General features: G+C 43.4%; 1 protein-coding gene across 4 annotated transcripts in view; it reads left to right on the top strand.

Moving 5' to 3' along the window:
- The first annotated feature begins 1,392 nt into the window (after nt 1-1,392).
- gtpbp3 (GTP binding protein 3, mitochondrial) overlaps nt 1,393-20,610 on the top strand; it is a 28,369-nt gene continuing 9,151 nt past the window's right edge. Inside the window, exons 1-9 of one of the 4 annotated variants that reach the window (XM_068037911.1) lie at nt 1,393-1,604; nt 4,170-4,326; nt 4,878-4,974; nt 8,463-8,521; nt 9,304-9,369; nt 12,266-12,375; nt 14,485-14,566; nt 16,673-16,854; nt 18,184-18,412. In XM_068037911.1, the coding sequence (XP_067894012.1) occupies nt 1,540-1,604; nt 4,170-4,326; nt 4,878-4,974; nt 8,463-8,521; nt 9,304-9,369; nt 12,266-12,375; nt 14,485-14,566; nt 16,673-16,854; nt 18,184-18,412 (1,047 nt within the window). In that variant the 5' untranslated portion in view covers nt 1,393-1,539. Of the gene's footprint in view, nt 1,605-4,169; nt 4,327-4,877; nt 4,975-8,462; nt 8,522-8,654; nt 8,811-9,303; nt 9,370-12,265; nt 12,376-13,190; nt 13,232-14,484; nt 14,567-16,672; nt 16,855-18,183; nt 18,413-20,610 lie in introns of those variants that run through there. The other 3 variants (XM_068037912.1, XM_068037913.1, XM_068037915.1) reach the window with 3 other exon arrangements.

The following is a 20,610-nucleotide window of genomic DNA, read 5'->3' as shown; positions in this document are numbered from 1 at the left end:
CTCTTAATCTATATTCAAAGGAATACAAGTCTGATACAAACATACACATTAGAAGTAGGAATAGCCCATTTGGCCCCTTCAAACCTGCTCCGCTATTTAATAAGATTCTGGCTGATCTGATTGTGGCCTCAACTCCACTTTCCCACCTATCCCCGATACCCTTTGACTCCCTTGTTAGTCAAGAATTTATCTACCTCTGTTTTAAAAATATTCAATTACCCTGCCTCCACCGCTCTCTGTGGAAGAGAGTTCCAAAGACACTCAGCTCTGAGAAAAACATTTCTCCTCAGCAGTCTTAAATGGGTGACCCCTTATTTTTAAACTGTGTCCCCTAGTTCTAGTCTCTCTCCCCATAATAGTCTCTATGCAACCTGTCCCCATAATTTAACCCTTTAGTCTAAGTATCATTCTGGTGAATCTGCACTAGACCCCTTCCGAGACCAATATGTCCTTCCTGAAGTGTGAGGTCTTGGCCAATATTTTTCCATTCAACCAACTGTAGCATAACTTTGTATTCCAGCCCAGTTGAGATAAAGGCCAACACTCCATGAACCTTTTAGATTATTTTTTACATCTGTCCACTAGCTTTTAGTGATTTCTGTAAAGGACCCCTCAATCTCTGCTCCTCCGAAGTTCCTAGCTTCTCACCATTTAGAAAACACATTTCCTTAGGTTCCAAAACTGGAGTCCAGGGAGAGAGATGGGAACTGCGAAAAGTGGTATTGACTAGGGAGCCAGGCTGCACCTTGTGCAATGCAGCTGAATTCTGTCTAAAGTGATCATAGGATCTTAGAATGGTTACAGCACAGGAGGCTATTCAAGCTATCGTGTCTGTGCCAGCTCTCTGCAAGAGCGACTCACCTAGTCCCACTCTCTGCCTTTACCCTGTGGTCATACAGATCTTCCTCCAAATAACTATCCAGTTCTCTTTCAAAGGCCTCAATTGAATCTGCCTCCGCCACACTCTCAGGCAGTGGATTCCAGATTCTAACCACCTGCTGTGTAAAAATGTTTTTCCTCATGTCGCTGTGGCTTCTTCTGCCAATCACCTTAAATTAGGGTGAATGTCAGTGAATTATAGGATTACTACTATTTACAGGTAGGATAACTAACCCGTGCAACAGTTAAATATAGACTATCGGTGAGTTATTGTATTACTGTTGGTTATAAATAGAATCTGAGTTTTATCCGTAATTAGTTGTCGGTGCAATTTCAGTGAATTACAATTGTGAGTTACGAGTGGAATGATAGTTCCTTTGCTAATCCCCTCCCCTTTTCATCCCCTGGTTCTTGGAACTTCTCACAAAACCAGGAACAAAGACATAGCCACCAACAACAGTTGCAACCATCACATGATCAGACACCAGGTCATCAAACCTCCAGGAACGCCTCCAATCAGAGTTGGCAGCCTCTGCAGTCTGCCGCCTGTTGCAATTTGTCTCGCCGCCTGCTGCAGTGCCCCCTTGCCGCGGCTAGATGACGCTGCTGAGGGTTTCCTGGGCCCAGGTGCTGTCAATCATCTGTTGATTGACAGGCGGGATGAGGCGAGCGGCAACACTCGTGTTCTGCACGGTTCCGGAGTGGATACTGCGGGATGTGGTCAGGTTAGCAGTGTTCATAGCGGGAGGCTGATGTTCAGATCGTGCTTCTGCCGCGGGCCTGCACTTTAACCTGTGTTGAGTCCGAAAGGAACTGCACTCATCGCAGCTCAGCGCTCCGGTTGGGGTTTCCGAGCAGTCAGCAGACGGTTCTTGTCTAAACACAGAAATGGGCCTCACAGATTCTGATTTTGTTTTTTGTTAAAATGCAGTCCCTGTCCACCTTTAAAGCACAGCTGCCGACTTCCGGGATTGTTTTGACTGTTTGCAAACTTAATTTTGCTGCTTCCTCTGGTCAGATTAAATGAAAGTACATAACCATTGGGCCAGGTTCGCCTCTGTGGGTTTTGAGCAGATGGCACAGAAAATTAATAGAATGCATGTGTAACAGACAGAGGAACAGGAGTAAGCCATTCAGCCCGTTAAACCTGTTTAGCCATTCATTGAGATCATGGTTAAAAGTCTTTTTCTTTTACAATTCCCTCCATGGCCACTCTGGAATATGTGTTGGAATCTCACCAACATATGATAATTTTCCCACTCTCTGTGTGTGCCCTGACATTGAGTGCCAGCAGGTAATTGACTGGGGTGGGTGATCACCACTCACCCTGAACCTGACCCACCGACACATGCACTTGCCACTAAGGGTTACTGATCAGAAGCCGGAACCCTGGCTAATTTTTCCTACCTTGCCCCAGAGACTCTGGCCAATGGTAGTGCCTGTCGCTGGAATAAGCTAACCCAGCACCTGGCACCTTCTGGCTGATGCTCCCATGCAGTACTACAGGAGTGCTGCACTGTTGGAGGTTTTGTCTTTTGGATGAGATGTTAAATTCAGGCCCCATCTGCCCTCTTAGGTGGACGTAGAAGATCCCATGGCACTATGTTGAAGAAAAGCAGGGGAGGTATCCTGGGTGTCCAGGCCAATATTTATCCCTCGACCAGCATCTCCTAAACAGTTTATCTGGTTATTGTCACATTGCTGTATGTGGGAGCTTGCTATGTGCAAATTGACTGCCAAATAGACTTCAAAAGTACTTCATTGAGAGTAAGGAGCTTTGGGACATCCTGAGGTTGTCAAAGGTGCTATGTAAATGCAAGTTCATTCTTTCTGTGGCTCAGTACCATGTCACATACTGTCTTTACCTATTCAGCCATCATGAGAAGCTAAAGCTGTCTTTTACAGGTCACTCTCATTGTTTGTTTGCTGCACACTTCTTCCTTATATGCTTAGTTTCTATTATGTTCCGTTTTCTTGCATCTTTCCAACTTGGATGTATGTTGAACTGTTCTGGTTTAGGATCATGGAATGATATGGCACCAAAGGAGGCCATTCGGCCCATTGTGCCTGTGCTGTTTCTTTGGTAGAGCTATCCAATAGTCCCACACCCCTGCTCTTTCACTGTGGCCCTACATATGTTTTCCCGTCAAGTATTTATCCAATTCTCTTTTTGATGTTGCCATCGAATCTGCTTCCACCATTATTTCAAGCAGTGCATTCCAGATCGTAAAAACATATTTCCTCATGTTGCCTCTGGTTCTTTTGCCAATCACCTTAAATCTGTGTCTTCTGGTTCCTGACCTTTCTGCCCTGGGAACAGTTTCTCCTAACTTTGAACACCTCCATCAAATCTTCTCTTAACCTCTGTTCTAAGGAAAGCAACCCCAGTTTTACTGGTCTCCACATAACTGAAGCCCCTCATTTCTGAGGTCATTTTAGTAAATCTCTTCTGCACACTCTTTAAGGTATGGCATCCAGAATTGAACACCATACTGCAGCTGAGGCCTAAGCAGTGTTTTATAAAGGATTAGCATTTGTTCCTTGCTTTTGAACTCAATTCCTCTATTAATAAAGCCAAGGGTCCTGTAAGTTTTGTAGACATCCCTCTCAACTTGTCCTGCCACCGTCAAAGATTTATGTACATACACCCCCAGGTCTCTCTGTTTCTGCACCCTCTTTAAAATTGAAACATTTAGTTTATATTGCCTCTCCTTCCTTCCAAAATGTATCACTTTACAATTCTCTGCTTTAAATTTCATCTGCCACATGTTCACCTTTCCACCAGCCTGTCTATGTCCTCCTGAAGACTGTACCTCAGCTCTATTTTCCTGAATTTGCTCCATATCCTGTGTCACCCTTACCCAACAAAAAAACCCACCTACCTCAGTCTTGAAAGCTCCAATGATCTTTGGATCTAAAGCCTTTTGGGGCAGAGCGTTACAGAGTCCTACTATGCTTTGTGTGAAAAAGCGACAACATTCTATCTTTGGAATGGCCACTTGTTTGAGCTGCAACCTCTGCTGGAGCATTGACGCAGCATGACTAGAGTGGGGGTGGTGGGGGGAACTGGTAAAAGGACAATCGAATGCGCTTGTGACTTTGCTGTTAATTGCAATTGCTCCGGCTTGGATGGATTTGATTTCATCGCAGAAACTTGTGGCGTCCCCAGCAGTAGCAATACTATTGGAGTTACTGGGGCTGACAGATTGTTAGTGGTCACCAGCGGGTTCAGTTTGATGCTTTAATGCTCCTGTGCTAAATTGAACATAACGTTTAGCTCCTTTGCACAGGAGGAATCATTCAGCAAAGAAGTTAAATGGACTGGCAGCGATTGGCACCAGCAGTGCCACAGAATCTGGCCATTCGTACCAAGCAGCACTGTGCACCGAGTTAAAGAAACCACTGGTGATTCAGCAGCTGCCTTCAGTTGCACTCAAGCCCACTGACGTAAGTTGCTCTGGACGGATAAGTGCGGGTTATTTTAAATAGCTGTTAGCTCTCAGACTGGTTTCAATCTAAAACATTTATTGAAAATAAAATGAGACTTGCTTATTACATTTAATGTCCCATGTGATAAGCAATAAAATTAACCTGAGTAATGAAATAAAATAGCCTGACCGTTATCTCATATCTAATTTTTTCTATTATAATATATTGAATTACCAGGGGAAACTGCCTGCTGAGACTGACATCAAACAGTTATCAGAGGTGGGTTAACTGTATATGACTGTGGGTGGAGACGTGTTGACCGATCCGACTTGGGGCGGAGATATGTTGACTGTACCTGACTAGGGATGGAAAGGTGTTGACTGTACCTGACTAGGAATGGAAAGGTGTTGACTGTACATGACCTAATACTACCTGGTATTGGACTTGCACTGGCAATGCATGACTGGGAGATGTGGTGATTCTGAGACAAATGGCATGGTGATACTGTGTGATTCCTTGGAGTTGTACTGAAGCTGTTTGTCTAAAAATGTCCTGCCTTTTGTCGTTAGGTGCGAGTGGATGTTCATCGCTGTGGTGTGAACTTTGCTGATCTTCTGATGTGCCAGGGCCTGTATCAGGAGCGACGTCCGATCCCCTTCACTCCAGGTAAAGGCAGCCTTGGTTGTATAAGACCAGAATTTTTGTTACTTTATTGTGTGAATCCTGGGTTAAGAAGTTTAATACTGTCTGGGTTTTATTCTATTGTGCTTGCCCATTTCAGGTGAAATTAAGCTTGCGTGAAGCTCATAATAGGAATATGCTGGAAATTTCATTGGCAGTTCTCTGGATTGGCCATCGTAACTTTAGCGGAAATGACAACAGCAATTTGTATTTATATAGAACATACAACATTACAGCGCAGTACAGGCCCTTCAGCCCTCGATGTTGCGCCGACTATCTGACCTACACTATTCCATTTTCATCCATATGTCTATCCAATGACCACTTAAATGCCCTTAAAGTTGGCGAGTCTACTACTGTTGCAGGCAGGGCGTTCCACGCCCCTACTACTCTCTGTGTAAAGAAACTACCTCTGACATCTGTCCTATATCTATCACCCCTCAACTTAAAGCTATGTCCCCTCGTGTTTGCCATCACCATCCGAGGAAAAAGGCTCTCACTATCCACCCTGTCCAACCCTCTGATTATCTTATATGTCTCTATTAAGTCACCTCTTCTCCTCCTCCTCTCTAACGAAAACAACCTCAAGTCCCTCAGCCTTTCCTCGTAAGACCTTCCCTCCATACCAGGCAACATCCTAATAAATCTCCTCTGCACCTTTTCCAAAGCTTCCACATCCTTCCTATAATGCGGTGACCAGAACTGCACGCAAGACTCCAGGTGCGGCCGCACCAGAGTTCTGTACAGCTGCAGCATGACCTCGTGGCTCCTAAACTCGATCCCCCTACTAATAAAAGCTAACACACCATATGCCTTCTTAACAGCTCTATTAACCTGGGTGGCAACTTTCAGGGATTTATGTACCTGGACACCAAGATCTCTCTGCTCATCTACACTACCAAGAATCTTCCCATTAGCCCATTATATAGCAGCTTTAATGTAGTAAATTGTGCCAAGGCACTTCACAGGGCGATTAGCAAACAAAAAGCCACAGAAGGAGATAGGACGGGTGACCAAAAACTTGGTCAAAGAAGGATAGTTTTAAGGAGCATCTTAAAGGAGCAGAGGGAGGTAGGAAGGCGGAGAAGTTTAGGGAGGGAATTCCAGAGCTTAGGATCTAGGCAGCTGAAGGCACAGCCACCAGTGGTGAAGTGAGCAACATTGGGGATGAGCAAGAGACCAGAATTGGAGGAACATAGATATCTCGGAGGGTTGTAGGGCAAGAGGAGGTTACAGAGCTAGGGAGGGGCGAGGCCATAGAGGGACTTGAAAATGAAGATGAGAATTTTAAAATTGAGGAGTTTCTGGACTTGGATCCAATGTAGAGCAGTGAACATAGGGGTAATGGGAGAATGGGACTTGGTGCGAGATAAGATACAGGCAGCAGAGTTTTGGATGAGCTCAAGCTTAGGGAGGGTTCGAGGTGGGAGGCTGGCCAGGAGAGCTATGGAATGGTTCCATCTAGAGGTAGCTAAGACGTGGGTGAGGTTTTCAGCAGCAGATTAGCTGAGGTAGGGATGGAGACAGGGGATGATATGGAGGTGTAGGTAGGTGGTCTTGGTGACGGATAGGAAATGGGTCTGGAAGCTCAGCTGAGAGTCATGTAGGATGCTGAGGTTGTGAAGTCTGGTCCAACCTCAGCCAGTTGCCAGGGAGAGGGAAGTCGTCAGTCTTCCCAATAATTAATTGGAGGAAATATCTGCTTGTCCAACAGTGGATGTCAGACAAACAGCTTGACAAATCAGAAGAAATGGAGGGGGTCAGAAGACATGGTGGTGATTTGATAAGGGTGTTGTCAGTATATGTGTGGGATCTGACAATGTTGCCAAGAGATAGCATGTAGATGAGAAGTTGGAGGGGCCAAGGATAGATCCTTGGGGGCTCCAGATGTAATGGTGCAGAAGCAGGAAGAGAAGCCATCACAGGTGATTCTCTGGCTACGACTACATAGATAGGAATGGAGCAAGGTAAGGGCAGATCCACCCAGCTGAGTGACAGTGGAGAGGTATTGGAAAAGGATGGTGTGGTCAACCGTTTCAAAGGCTGCAGACAGATTGAGAAGGATAAGCAGGGAAAAAAATTACCTTTGTCACTGTCACTTAGGATGTCATTTGTGACTTTGATAAGAGTCACTTCAGTGCTGTGACCGGGGTGGAAACCAGATTGAAGGGATTCAAACATGAAGATGCAGGATAGATGGTCACAGATTTGATGACAACAGTACAGTCAAAGACTGGAGAGAAAATGGATGTTGATGGAGTGGTAGTTTTCAAGGACAGAGAGGTCAACGGTGGGTTTTTGAGGAGGTGGGTGATAACAGCTGATTTGATGGGAATAGGGAACCTTTAACAATATCAGCTAACATGAGATCCAGGAAGGGAACTTGGATGGTTAGCAGTTTGGTGGGAATAGGTTGCGAGAGCATGAGATGGGTCTCATGGACAAGATAAGCTTGGAGAGGGCATGGGGGGAGATAGGAGTGCAACTAGAGGAAGATGCAAGTTCAGGGCAAGGGCAGGGGGGAACCTGAGAGGGAATTGGGCCCCTTAGTCTAGGGGAAGGGAGAGAAGTAGTAGAGACAGCTGAGCAGATCATCTCAGTCTTCTTGACAAAGAAGTCCATGCTGCTCATGCTTGTTGGAGATGAGGATAGAGAAGGCAGGTGAGAGGGTTTTAAGAAGGTTTGTCATGGAGTAGAGAATCCAGGGGTTGTCTTTGTATTTCAGGATGATCTTGGATTAATGGATTGTTTTGGCACAGAAGAACAGAACAGCTAGTTATTTATGTGGCCCAGCCAAATCTGGTGACGAATGGCTAAACTGGTCAAAATCATAGAATGATACAGCTAACTGTACAACACATGATGAAAGTTAGCATCATAGTCTAAGAGATGTGAAGCAAAACAGTGAAGATGATGTTGGGGAGAGGTAGATCAGGATCTGTGAAAACAACACTATTGGTTTTTCAAAGCTAAAAGCACTTTGCACCGAGGCAAAACTGTGCAGTTTAACTGGCCTAGTAGACAGTAATTTATTTTCAGGATGATGGATGTGGTCAGGAAAAATAATAGTTGTAGTCACTCAAAGGAGGTCAAAACCCCTTGCTGTTTCCTTGAAACTGCTTTCTTCTCCTATTCTTGTAAACAAAGTCAACATCCAAAAATTCCAGCTATTTGCAGGTGTCCAAGTTGACTGAAAATCCTTTTTTCAGTTTTTTTAAACACACAGAAGTCTAAGATTTTAGTACAAAAATAAAACCAACTGGCTTTCCAGCATAGAACAAACTTGATTGAGGAGGTGGGGAATGTAATTTTTTTTTTGGCTGGGTGGATGAGCGAGAATGGTCCTCCCCACTTGTATCTACTGGTTGAATTACCATGAATCAAAAAAGAAAAAGTGAGACTGCTGTGATTAGTGCATAAAATCCCATTCTCGGGATAAGTTGTTTCACCAGTGAATAACACTTGTTTTGCAGGACTGGAGTTTGCAGGGTCAGTGCTGGAGGTCGGTCCAAATGTCAGAACGATTCGCAAGGTAAATGTTTAATAGTGTCTTGTGATACCTTGTGTTCCTCTAATGTGATTGGTAGCTAAATGCACTGTGTGGTTTGGTACTAAGCTGTGAGGTACAGCGTCACAGATTTGTTTCCTGGCCCTTGCTTAGGCAGCTCCTATCCGCCAGAGTGATGATACAGGTGTTGCAGTTTGCCCCAGTGGTCCCAAACCAGGATGGGTGTTGGGGGAGGCTGGAATCAACCAGGTCTCCTGCTTCGAGTTGTGATCCATTGGACTTTTGACAGAGAGTCTGCATTTGTGAAAGTCATGTGAGGAACAGGACTTGAGCTCGGATGTTCACAAATTTATTTTCTTGTAATTTTCAATGCTTTTGTAAAATGGATTGGTTGTAATGGTCTTTTTTATCGTTTATTTCCCACTACATGCTTCATTCTTGGCTTTTTCTCTAGTATTACTATTAGATTACATTTTCAAAAAGAGATGGATTTATAAAAGCAACAAAGCACCACTAATTTGATTATAGCAATTTGAAAATATTTAACCTGAGTAACAAAGCATAATTTGAAGAGGCAATATCTACCTAGACATTGGGCACCAATTGATTATCATTAGAAAAATTCTGATAAATATTTAGTTTAAAAAGAGAATTGGTTTGGAATTGCGTTCAGCATTCGTAACAACCTCCAGTGCAACAAGTTGGTGCATTGGAGTGTCAGCATACCATTCTGTCTGTAACAGAGTTTCTGAACTGTGCAACATAAGTTCTTCTAACCTATGACATTTATTTTGCATTCTGTTTAGGGAGACCGTGTGATAGGTGTGAGTTCCACTGGGGCAATGGCAGAACAGTGTGTCGTTGATCACAAGGTAGGTGGTATGGAACACCAAAGGTGCCTGGCAATGATGGCAGTTATTTTCTCAGAAAGCGGTGATTTAATGTTCTATTGGAAGGTTAGGAGGGGGAGGAAGAAGAATAGTTATTAAGGACATCTATGTTTTAAATACTAGTGGACATGGGATAGCACATGTCCCAAAGAGCCTGCGTCCCCAGGAATCATGAAGACATAAGTTCAGTCAATGTCTCTGTTGGAGTTTGGGCTTTTACTCAACATCTTTGTCATGTTCTCACTTAGATTACAACTTGCGCATTTAAGGCTTTTATGAACTGAAACCAGTTACGCATGAGTTAACCTAGCCTAGGTTTAATAATTAACCTCAATTGTGATAAATTGCCTTTTAGGAAAACATGGGATGCTCACCATGTTCTCCATTTACCTCAAAGGGCATAAGAGTAATACACTGCGAGATCGCCAGTTACAGGCTAAAAGTAATGATCCAAAGTTCATTGCACATAAAATAATATACAAAAGCAGAAAGGTCGGCAAGATCCTTTTCGATAATGAGAGAATGAGTGAGAACATAGGAACAAGTTATACACATTATTATTTAATCTCCTTTAACACACCATGTACACTCTACCCTATCACAGGCTTGACTGCACCCATTTAAGCTCCTAAAGTAAGATTTTGTACAAATTACCCAAAAGTAATAAAGAACTCCAAAATATATTCATCTAACCTGTAAGCCTTGGCTTAGTGGGTAGCGCTCTTGCCTCTAAGTCAGAAATTTGTGGGTTCAAGCCCCATTCCAGAGACATGAGCACAACGTCTTGCTTTGTACTTCAGTGCAGCACTGAGGGAGTACAGCACTGAGGGAGGTGCCATATCTTGGCTGAGACGTTAAACGTCTGCCCTCTCAGTTGATGTGAAAGTTCCCATGCCACTATTTGAGGAGCAGCAGGGAGTTAACACAATGTTCTGACCAAAAATGATCCCTCGACCAACAGAATCAAAGACAGATTATTTGGTCACTGATGTCACTGGTGTTTGTAAGATCTTGCAGTGTGTAATTTGGCTCCGGTGCTTCCCTACATTACAACAGTGACTACACTTCAAAAAGTATTTCATTGGCTGTGAAGTGCTTTGGGACATGCTGAGATTGCGAAAAGCAACGTATAAATATTCTTTCTTCAGTGCGCTGCTCTCGACAGGCCCTTCCCCAGCCCTAGCTCTCACGACTTTGTTGTTCTTCTCCTCAGTTTATAAACAATCCTGTAATCTTCAGTCCCATTCTCAATCAAGTATGTTCCGACTATTTTTGAAGATGTTAATTCGTACGACCTGAACTGATTTTGCTCAGTGCCTGGAATCAGTGAGGGAGATGAAATGAAACTCTGCCGATCTTAGCCCTGCCTTGAGACTTGTTAGTATATACTGTAGTTCTGTACTCACACTGTGCCAGCTTGTAGCTTGGCTTTCCTATACCCATTTAGAAAACATAATGCTTTCAGAGAATGAGTACCAAAGGTTGAAAGGAATACTCCTGATAAGGTAGATTAATGACCTTATTCTATTGTATCCATTATAGTAATATGGCTCCTTAGCTACACTTTTTCTTTCAGATGAAATAAATGTTCTAAAGATCAGCTTAACCTCTGTCTAGTGTCCAGCCTGCAGTTGATTCTATGATTTAGTTGTTGTATTTTATGGTCGAATGACACAGCATTCCTTCCCCTCATTCTCAACTGCTGAACCCTCTTTCCCATAATAGTGAGCGGAAGCGTATCTCATTGAGAAAGCTACTTACTTTCAAAGCTGTTTTATGAACTTAAAAGTCTAATCGTCCTGTGTTTGGTATTTTAAAGATTCGTCCGTCTCCCTTTAAGGACTTCTTTCAGCGAGGACAAGTTCCTTATGTATTTTCTCTCTGCCTTTTTTGATTTGAGTCTTGGTGGCCTAGCCTGGATGAGCTGATTGATTCCTAAGATTCTGCCAATACTGATCTGAACCCGTAGGATGTGAGGTGTGAGAAGGGCCATGGTGACGCTCTTCCAAATGTGGATCCCTGTGGGGACACACCTGCCTTCCTAACATTAGCACGATTGACAGTGTTAACTCACTACAGAGAGGGTCATGGCATATGTTGGAGCTGCAGTATATTTGCTTGTTAAGGAAAACTTAACGAAAAAATTTGATTTGAGAGATTTAAAAATGGACTGCGTGTAGTGACACCACAAGTGTTGGCCAGAATGGAGATGATTGGATAATTCCCCTGTCAATCATCCCTTGAGATTGCACTGCTTTAAGTGACTGCGATTGATTTTACACACACAGTTTGTATTATGTAACTATTCTCCACATCCTGCTTTTCTCAGGAAACTCTCTTTGCTCAGGCTCATGTCCTGCCCCATATTCAACTCATTGGATGACACACAGAGGTGTCAGTATTCTCTCTGTTGAAAATGACCAATGCAGCTTCTGTTCCCCACAAATGTGTATAAAGATGCTGTGCAGTTTTGTACTGAGTCATACAGACTAAATATATAACCTCCAGGATGCTGGGTTTGGCAGCAGTGGTGGTGTTTCATTTGGCCTCAACGACCCCCTCAGCTTGAGTGCTGGAAGAAGCAGCTGGGGTTCCTGCTCCTGACTGTAATCCAGTTACCTCTGTTAGAAAGTCGATGGCAGGTGAGGTTCCTACAGTTGAATAGCTTGTCAGTGTATGATGTCCAGGATGGTGCATGAAAAATGACTTCTTGGGTAAATGGAACTGTACCCCAGAAAGACTGACAGTGTAGAGAAGAGGGGAGAAAATTGGGAAAATACCTTAGTGGGTACAGTGTGCAACCCAGCAAGAGGCAGTTGAGTGACGTATCTGCTTGCTTGGCTAATGTGCAGATCTGACTTGCCTGAAATACCCGCAGATGCTGTGGCCTATCGGAGAGGAGATCTCCTACGACGTGGCGGCTACACTACTGGTTTCGTATGGCACTGCAATTCTGGCACTGCAGCACCGAGCGAAGACACGGCCAGGGTGAGAAGCAACTGTATACTATTACAGCTGGACTTTTGTATGATTGTCAACAGACAGTGCTGGGACTGTGCAGCAGGTCCATCAGCACCTGAAAGGAGAATCTGCTTCCACTACCCTATCAGGCATTGCATTCTAGATAATAACAACATTTTAAAAATCTCCTCATCTCCCCATGGATTCTTTAGACAATCTGTGTCCTCTGGTTACCAACCCTCCTGCCAGTGGAAACAGTTTTTTCTTATCTATTCTATCAAATGCATTGATAATTTTGAACACGTCTATCAAATCTTGTCTTAACCTTCTCTGTTTTAAGGAGAACAACACCAGCCTCTAGTCTCACCACATAACTGTAGTCCCTGATCCCTGGTACCGTTCTGATAAATCTTCGCACCCCCCCCCCCCCCCCCCCTACCCAAACCCTTCACATCTTTTCTAAAGTTTGGTTCTCAGAATTGGACACAATATCCCAGCTGAGGTCTAACTGGTGATTTATAAAAAGATTTAGCTTAACTTTCTTGCTTTTCTACTATATGTCTCTATTTATCAAGCCCAGCATTTCATTTGCTTTTTTAACAGCCTTATCATTCCTGTCACCTTCAAAGATTTGTGTTACGTGAATTTAAAAAAAAAACAATAACCTTCCCAGTCTGGAATTGTAGAATATTTCTCTGCCAGATTTCCTTTTGCTGCTTCTATTTCAAGCGTATTTTTTCGTACTGTTTTCCCTCTCCTGTGCATGGGGTCTGGTGCCATTCTTGAATTATGAAGTTTTCTTCTCTTTCTTTCCTGAATAATGATGTGTTTTCTCTCTCCAGTACCTTACCAAGTGGCTATTATTCATGAGCGAACCCAGACGGTGAGCATTGAGACAAATTATTCACTGGGGGAAGGAGCCACTGCCGAGCCCAATCACATCCTATCTCAGCTTCCACAGTTCTAAAGTGTGCAGGAACAGAGGGACCTGGGGATGCATGTGCATTGATCTTTGAAGATAGCAGGACATATTGAGAGCGTGGTTAGCAAAGCATATGAGATCTTGGGCTTCATAAATAGAGGCATAGTGTACAAAAGCAGGGAGGTTAAGCTGAGCCTTTATAAAGTTTGGTTAGGCTACAACTAGAGTATTGTTTCCTGTTCCGGTCGCTACTCTTCAGGAAAAATGTGAGGGTCCTAGAGAGGGTGCAGAAGAGATTTACCAGAATGGTTCCAGGGATGGGGGATTTTAATTACAAAGTTAGGTTGGAGAAGCTGGGGTTGTTCTCCTTGGAGCAAAGGAGATTGAGGGGAGATTTAATAGAGGTGTACAAGACAGGCTTGGATAAGTTAGACAAGGAAAAAGTGTTCCCATTGACTGATGGTATACGGATTAGAGGACACAGGTTGAAGGTTTTGGGCAAGAGATGCAGGGGGAATGTTGGGAAGAACTTTTTTACACCGGGTGATAATGACCTGGAACTCGCTGCCCACGAGGGTGGTGGAAGCAGAAACAATCAAAAGGAAATTGGAAGGAAATAAACTTGCAGGGCTGCGGGGATTGAGCAGGGGAGTGGGACTGACTGGATTGCTCCGTGGAGCGCAAGCATGGACTTGATAGGCTAAATGGCCTCCTTCTGTGCTGTAAATGACTCTATGACATGCAGTTCCCAGCAAGTGTCACTGGGTGGTGATCAGGAGCCTGCTCGGGCACAGCAATTGTAACAATCTTTCTTATACCTGAGCTGAGATCACGAACTAACCGCAGACCACGGATAAAAGTGGGAGCTCCCTGGTCTGTACGACATAATCCCACACTAGGCACTGCATCTCAGCCTTTGGGGGGGAAGAGAGTTCCAGATTTCCACTACCTTTTGTTAAGACACCCTCTAAAACTTACCTCTTTGATCAAGGTGTTGGTTACCTATCCTAATATTTCCATATGTATCTTGATGTCAGATTTTGTTTGATAGTCATTCCTGTGAAGCATCTTGGGACATTTTACTATGTTAAAGGTGGGATATAAATGCAAGTTTTTGTTGGTGCTTTGTGAAAAAGTGCTTCCTGATTTCACTCCTGAACAGCCTGCCTGTAATTTTAAGTTTGTGCCCGCTTATTTCTGCCGATATTTTACAGGGAGACGGTTCTGGTGACGGCAGCAGCTGGTGCAACAGGACTTGCAGCTGTGGATGTAGCATCTCATGTTCTAAACGCTAAGGTCTGACGTTGGGTTTTGTTTGTAACATGTTGATCTACAAACAGTCTGCTTTATGTTTGCCATTTTCTTGTGTGGCATTATTATCACAGAAAAGGATAAAACACTTCATACACACACATGTATTGTTCCAATCCCAGAAATATAATTTTCTAAATATAAAGGGATGTAGGGACTGGGTGGCATGGTAAGATGGTACTTTTTAATCTAGCTCAGACTAACACGAACATAGGACGATGATGGGCAGGAAAGGATTTGGTGATCCAGCAAGACTGCCATGCACTCCCAATGCCTGGCGCCCCATGACTAGACACTTCTAAAATGGGGGTCAAAATGTCCATTGTTTCTACTAACTGTATTGGTCATAAGGTAAATGAGGTTTGGCACTCTTGGCTCACTTCCTACAGTACTGTGCAGTACTTAGTGGAGTTTTGCACTGCTGGAGGCATTGTGCTTTGACTGAAATATGCCTATTCTGGTCGATCAGGCAGATGTTATAAATCCTTGGGCGGATGTTATAAATCCCATGCATCATTCAAAGAAGAACAGGGAGCTCTCCTGAAATCCTGGACATCATGCTTTTATTTATTTATATTTATTTAGAGATACAGCACTGAAACAGGCCCTTCGGCCCACCGAGTCTGTGTCGACCATCAACCACCAATTTATACTAATCCGACGCTAATCCCATATTCCTACCACATCCCCACCTGTCCCTATGTATTTCCCTACCACCTACCTATACTAGGGGCAACTTATAATGGCCAATTTACCTATCAACCTGCAAGTCTTTGGCTGTGGGAGGAAACAGGAGCACCCAGAGAAAACCCATGCGGTCACAGGGAGAACTTGCAAACTCCACATAGGCAGTACCCAGAATTGAACCCGGGTCACTGGAGCTGTGAGGCTGCGGTGCTAACCACTGCGCCACTGTGCCGCCCAGCAAACACCACTGTTAATTCTTCTCCCTACACTTTGGTGGGAACTTCCTGTGTACAAAATGTCAGCCACATTTGCATGTTTCAAAGTAATCAATTGTGTGTGAATCCATTTGAGATGCTTCTGAGAGATGTGATAAGGGGTTGCATAGAATTCACAGCACAGAAACAAGCTGTATTTATGCTCTGCATGAGCCTCCTCTCACTTTATTCTGTCCAACCCTATCTACATATCCTTCTATTCCTTTCTCCCTCATGTACATATCTAATTTCCCCTTAAATGCATCTATGCTATTCGTCTCAACCACTCCAAGTGGTAGCGAAATCCAAATTCTCAGCACTCTCTGAGTAACTGGCACCTGGTATTAAGCATTCCCAACTCACTTACAGCAGGGTTAGTTGCAGAATGAAGGTCTTGCTTTCTGACCTGACAATGTGCCAGTCAAGTAAGAGCATTCATTTTAATCTGACGTTTCCATTTCATACATCAGTCATTCTTGTGGCTTCTGAAAGCAATTGTGTTTCTTTTCCTCAAATAGTTAATTCACAAACAGAATTCATTTCTGTGTTTTCTGAATTAGATACAGTTTAATCGTGGAGAGATGGAGCCCATGATATTGCACTTTCTTCTCCAAAATCGGGTCATGGGTGCACATTTCAGCTTTGTTCGAATTCTTGTTTATAATTCAGACAGATTTTCCACAATTTTAACAGTATTATCAAAAGTGATGTACTATGTAGCAGATTTAGCAAATTGTTCTTGAGCACAGTGGCGCAGTGGTTAGCACCGCAGCCTCACAGCTCCAGCGACCCAGGTTCAATTCTGGGTACTGCCTGTGTGGAGTTTGCAAGTTCTCCCTGTGTCTGCGTGGGTTTCCTCCAGGTGCTCCGGTTTCCTCCCACATGCCAAAGACTTGCAGGTTGTTAGGTTAATTGGCCATTATAAATTGCCCCTAGTATAGGTAGGTGGTAGGGAAATACATAGGGACAGGTGGGGATGTGGTAGGAATATGGGATTAGTGTCGGATTAGTATAAATGGGTGGTTGATGGTCGGCACAGACTCGGTGGGCCGAAGGGCCTGTTTCAGTGCTATATCTCTAAAACTAGAACTAATATCTCAGCTTTAACATGTGCCCATCAATGAATACCAGGTCTGCTTTCTCCCTGTAGGTCATTGCAGCTGCAGGGACTGATGAGAAGTGTGAACTGGCATTGCAGAGAGGTGCTGTAGCAAGCATCAATTATACCACAAAGAGTTTGAAGGAGGAGGTGAAAAAACTGACTGCGAACAAAGGGCTTAACGTGGTGTTTGATGCTGTTGGAGGAGATATATTCAAAGAAGCTTTCAGCAGGTATTTTCATCGCTGGCAAATGGTGCGGTGCCATTGACTATTAAATTTAACAAAGTGTAGTGGCAGGTAGTGGTGAGACACAGGCTCAAACCCATAATCTACTGAGTTGTCCATCTTGGTTAAAACTGCAATGGGAAGCAATCCTGCAGATGCCAGGCTCTTCCTCATCAAGTGTGGGCGTGGCTCATAGGGGAACTGGATCTTGACGAGACTCCACTAGGTTGCTGTAGTATGCTACAACTTTGACAGTCAGTTCAATGATAGTGGTATAGAATATAACCTGGGATCACTGTCTCCATGGGTGGAAAGTAATTTTTTATTAATGATAAGGATGAGGGAGCACTTAGTTCAGTATTTAGTCCTTGTCTTTCCTTCTCCTTCTAGTTGTGTCCTAACTCACACCAAATCCAATTCGCCCATCACCCATGTGCTCACTGACCTATACTGGCTCCCAGTTAAGCAATGCCTCGATTTTAAAATTCTCATCCTTGTTTTTCAAATCCCTCTGTGGCTTTGCCCCTCCCTTTCTCTGTAATCTCCTCAAGCCCTGTAATCCTCCAAGATATCTGCGCTCCTCTAATTCCTGATTTTAATCACTCCACCATTAGCAACCGCACTATCAGCTGCCTAGGTCCTTAGCTCTGAAATTCTCTCCTTAAACCTCTCCGCCTCTCTACCTCGCTTTCCTCCTTTCGGATGTTCCTTAAAACTTACCTCTTTGAACAAGCTTTTGGTCATCTGCACGAGTCTTTCCTTATGGGCTCAGTGACATATTTTGTTTTGTAATGCCTCTCTGAAGCTCCTTGGAACATTTCATATTGTTAAAGGTACTATATAAATACAGGTCGTTGTTTTGGGAGTTGGATGTGATGGAATTTGATCCTTAACATGGAAAATGTCAAAGCACGTGTTAATTATGAACTCATCCCTACAAAATCTAGGCTGATTCTCCGATGCAGTACTGAGAGAGTGCTGTATGGTCAAAGGTGCCATCCTTCAATGAGACAGTAAACCGAGACCTCATCTGCCCTCTCAGCTGAACGTAAATGAGGAAGAGCAGAGCAGTTCTCAGTGTCCTGGCCAATATTTATCCCTCAATCAACATCACTAAAACAAGTTACCTGGTCATTATGGCAGCTTGCTGTGTGAAAATGTGTTTCCTACATTGCAACAATGACTACACTTCAAAAGTACTTCATTTTCTGTAAAGCACTTTGGGACATCCTGAGTTCATGAAAGGCACTATGTAAATGCGAGTATTTCTTTTCTTCATGGCCATGCTTTGATGAACTTGCGTTTGACTCATGGTTTATGTCTCGTATGTCTCAGCCTATCCTGGGAAGGCAGGATTGTGGTGGTCGGGTTCGCTGGTGGAAATATACCGACTGTGCCAGCCAACTTACTGCTTCTGAAGAACGTAGCGGCCATGGGCGTTTACTGGGGAAGATACCAACATCAAGATTTCCCAGTCTTCTCCAGGTCCATCATGGCTGCAATCCAATATTGTCAGGAGGGGAGAATCAAGCCTCATGTTGGAGCTGTCTATAAACTGCAGCAGGTAAACGCTGATGGAAAATTTTTCAGCTGCTTCACTTCAGGGTCTCGTTTTCTATAAATAATCTTTTTAAAGGCTGGAAAATGTGAAACACAAACATAAGATACTGGGGTTGTACACCAGGTCCATCAGTATATAAAGAGAAGACAGGTTAACCTTTTGGGTATCATCCTTGATCAGGATTTAAAGATCAGCAACTGCCTTGGGAGGGCTAAAATTAGGATGGAGGGGAGTGAGGTGTTAAAAAAAAAAAATAACAGATATCCCAGTCACAAAGAAGTTAATGGGTCCAATGACATATAAACCCCTTAACAGAAAACTACTAGCTGATATAAAATAGATTATCTTTTGGAATTATTGGAGAGTTATTAAATTAAGAAAATAATGTACAGATGTGTAAGATGGATGAAAGGTCCAAATAAAGAAAAAGGCAACAAAGTGGGAGAACCTGGAGGAGAAGGAAAAAAGCCCTGACAAGTAACATGGAAGAAGCTGTCTCTCTGGAAAGTAAAGAGAGGAGAGGAGGGGAATGATATAGGTGGCACAAATTATGTGGTGAATATGGAGGCTGATGGGATAGCAGGTGGGGACATGGGGCCCTATCATCATTGTGAATGTGGGAGGGCTGCGAGCAGAAACACCATAATCAGGGAAAATATAATGAAGGATCTTGTCGACCGCTATTGAGGGGGAAACTTTGCTAAGGAAAAAGATTTCAAAAGGCATGCAGGCAGATACATAAAAATGGAGAAACTGGGAGAAAGGAATGGAGTCTTTACATTCTTCCACTACTTCAGCTTTCAGTTGCAACTGCAGCACTTGCTCCACCTGTCCATTAAGAGTTTTATTTTGAAATGCCTAAGTCTCACTATCGTTTACCTTGATACTGGGTACAAACAGGTGCACGCCAGATCATAGGGAACATGAGATAAGCTTGCTGTAGAAAATATCTGCAAGAAGAAATATGATGCATGTTCCTTCAATGTCTTTCCATTATCGCACTGAGATGATCTTTTATATTAGCTGTCAGTTTTCATTTCGTTCAACCCTGTATTTATTTCTGTCCCTTTTTTCAACCCTTCTGTGGATCAGGCTATTTTTATCTTTCAGTCTGACAAAGGGTTAGCCAAACGTTAAGCTTTTCTGTTTACACATGCTGATCGCCATGCACTTCCAGCACTTGCTGTTTTTGTCTCACATTTTATATAATAGTCTTAAAAGTGGGTTCCTGTAGTGGCTCACTGCATGGTGTGGCATTGGACTATACAGATCAGGAAGGCATGTGGATCAATCCCTGATCTGTGCTGAGTTAGTTAATAGGTGAGGTGATGATGGGCAATGCTATATTTGACCTTGTGCCCCAGTTTAAGGAAACATCAGGTGATGTACCATGATGAACTCCTTTCAGGTGAAGCAGCGATTTACTTGTACTTCTTTCAATGTAGTATACTGTATTCGCTGCTCACAATGTGGTCTCCTCTATATTGGGGAGACCAAACGCAGACTGGGTGACCACTTTGCGGAACACCTCCACTCAGTCCGTAAGCTTCCGGTTGCTGGCCATTTCAACACTCCCCCCTGCTCTCATGCTCACATCTCTGACCTGGGCTTGCTGCAGTGTTCCAGTGAACATCAACGCAAGCTCGAGGAACAGCATCTCATTTACCGATTAGGCACACTACAGCCTGCCGGACTGAACATTGAGTTCAATAGTTTCAGAGCATGACGGGCCCCCCATTTTACTTTTATTTTTAGTTATTTTTTTCTTTTTCCTTTTTTAATATTTTTTTAATGTTTATTTTATTTTATTTCATCTTAGTTTGTTCAGTTTGCTTACCTACTTTTTTTTTCATGTTTGTACCTGCAGCTGTTCAATTTTCAGTCCGTTAACACCCTATCTGTACTAATGCTTTGTCTTTCAACACACCATTAACATATTGTTTGCCTTTGCTCCACGACCTTCTGGTCAGCTATTCTGTGACCTTGTCCTATCTACACCTTCTCCCTTGTTATCTCTTGCCCCACCCCTGCTTTACTTGCTTATAACCTTTTACATTTCTAATATTTGCCAGTTCTGAAGAAGGGTCACTGACCTGAAACATTAACTCTGCTTCTCTCTCCACAGATGCTGCCAGACCTGCTGAGTATTTCCAGCATTTCTTGTTTTTATTTCAGATTTCCAGCATCCGCAGTATTTTGCT

Source organism: Heterodontus francisci, chromosome 8 (assembly GCF_036365525.1).
Source record: "Heterodontus francisci isolate sHetFra1 chromosome 8, sHetFra1.hap1, whole genome shotgun sequence".
Taxonomy (NCBI): domain Eukaryota; kingdom Metazoa; phylum Chordata; class Chondrichthyes; order Heterodontiformes; family Heterodontidae; genus Heterodontus; species Heterodontus francisci.
Note: the sequence above shows the minus strand (reverse complement) of the source record. Positions and strands in the feature narration are given on the sequence as shown.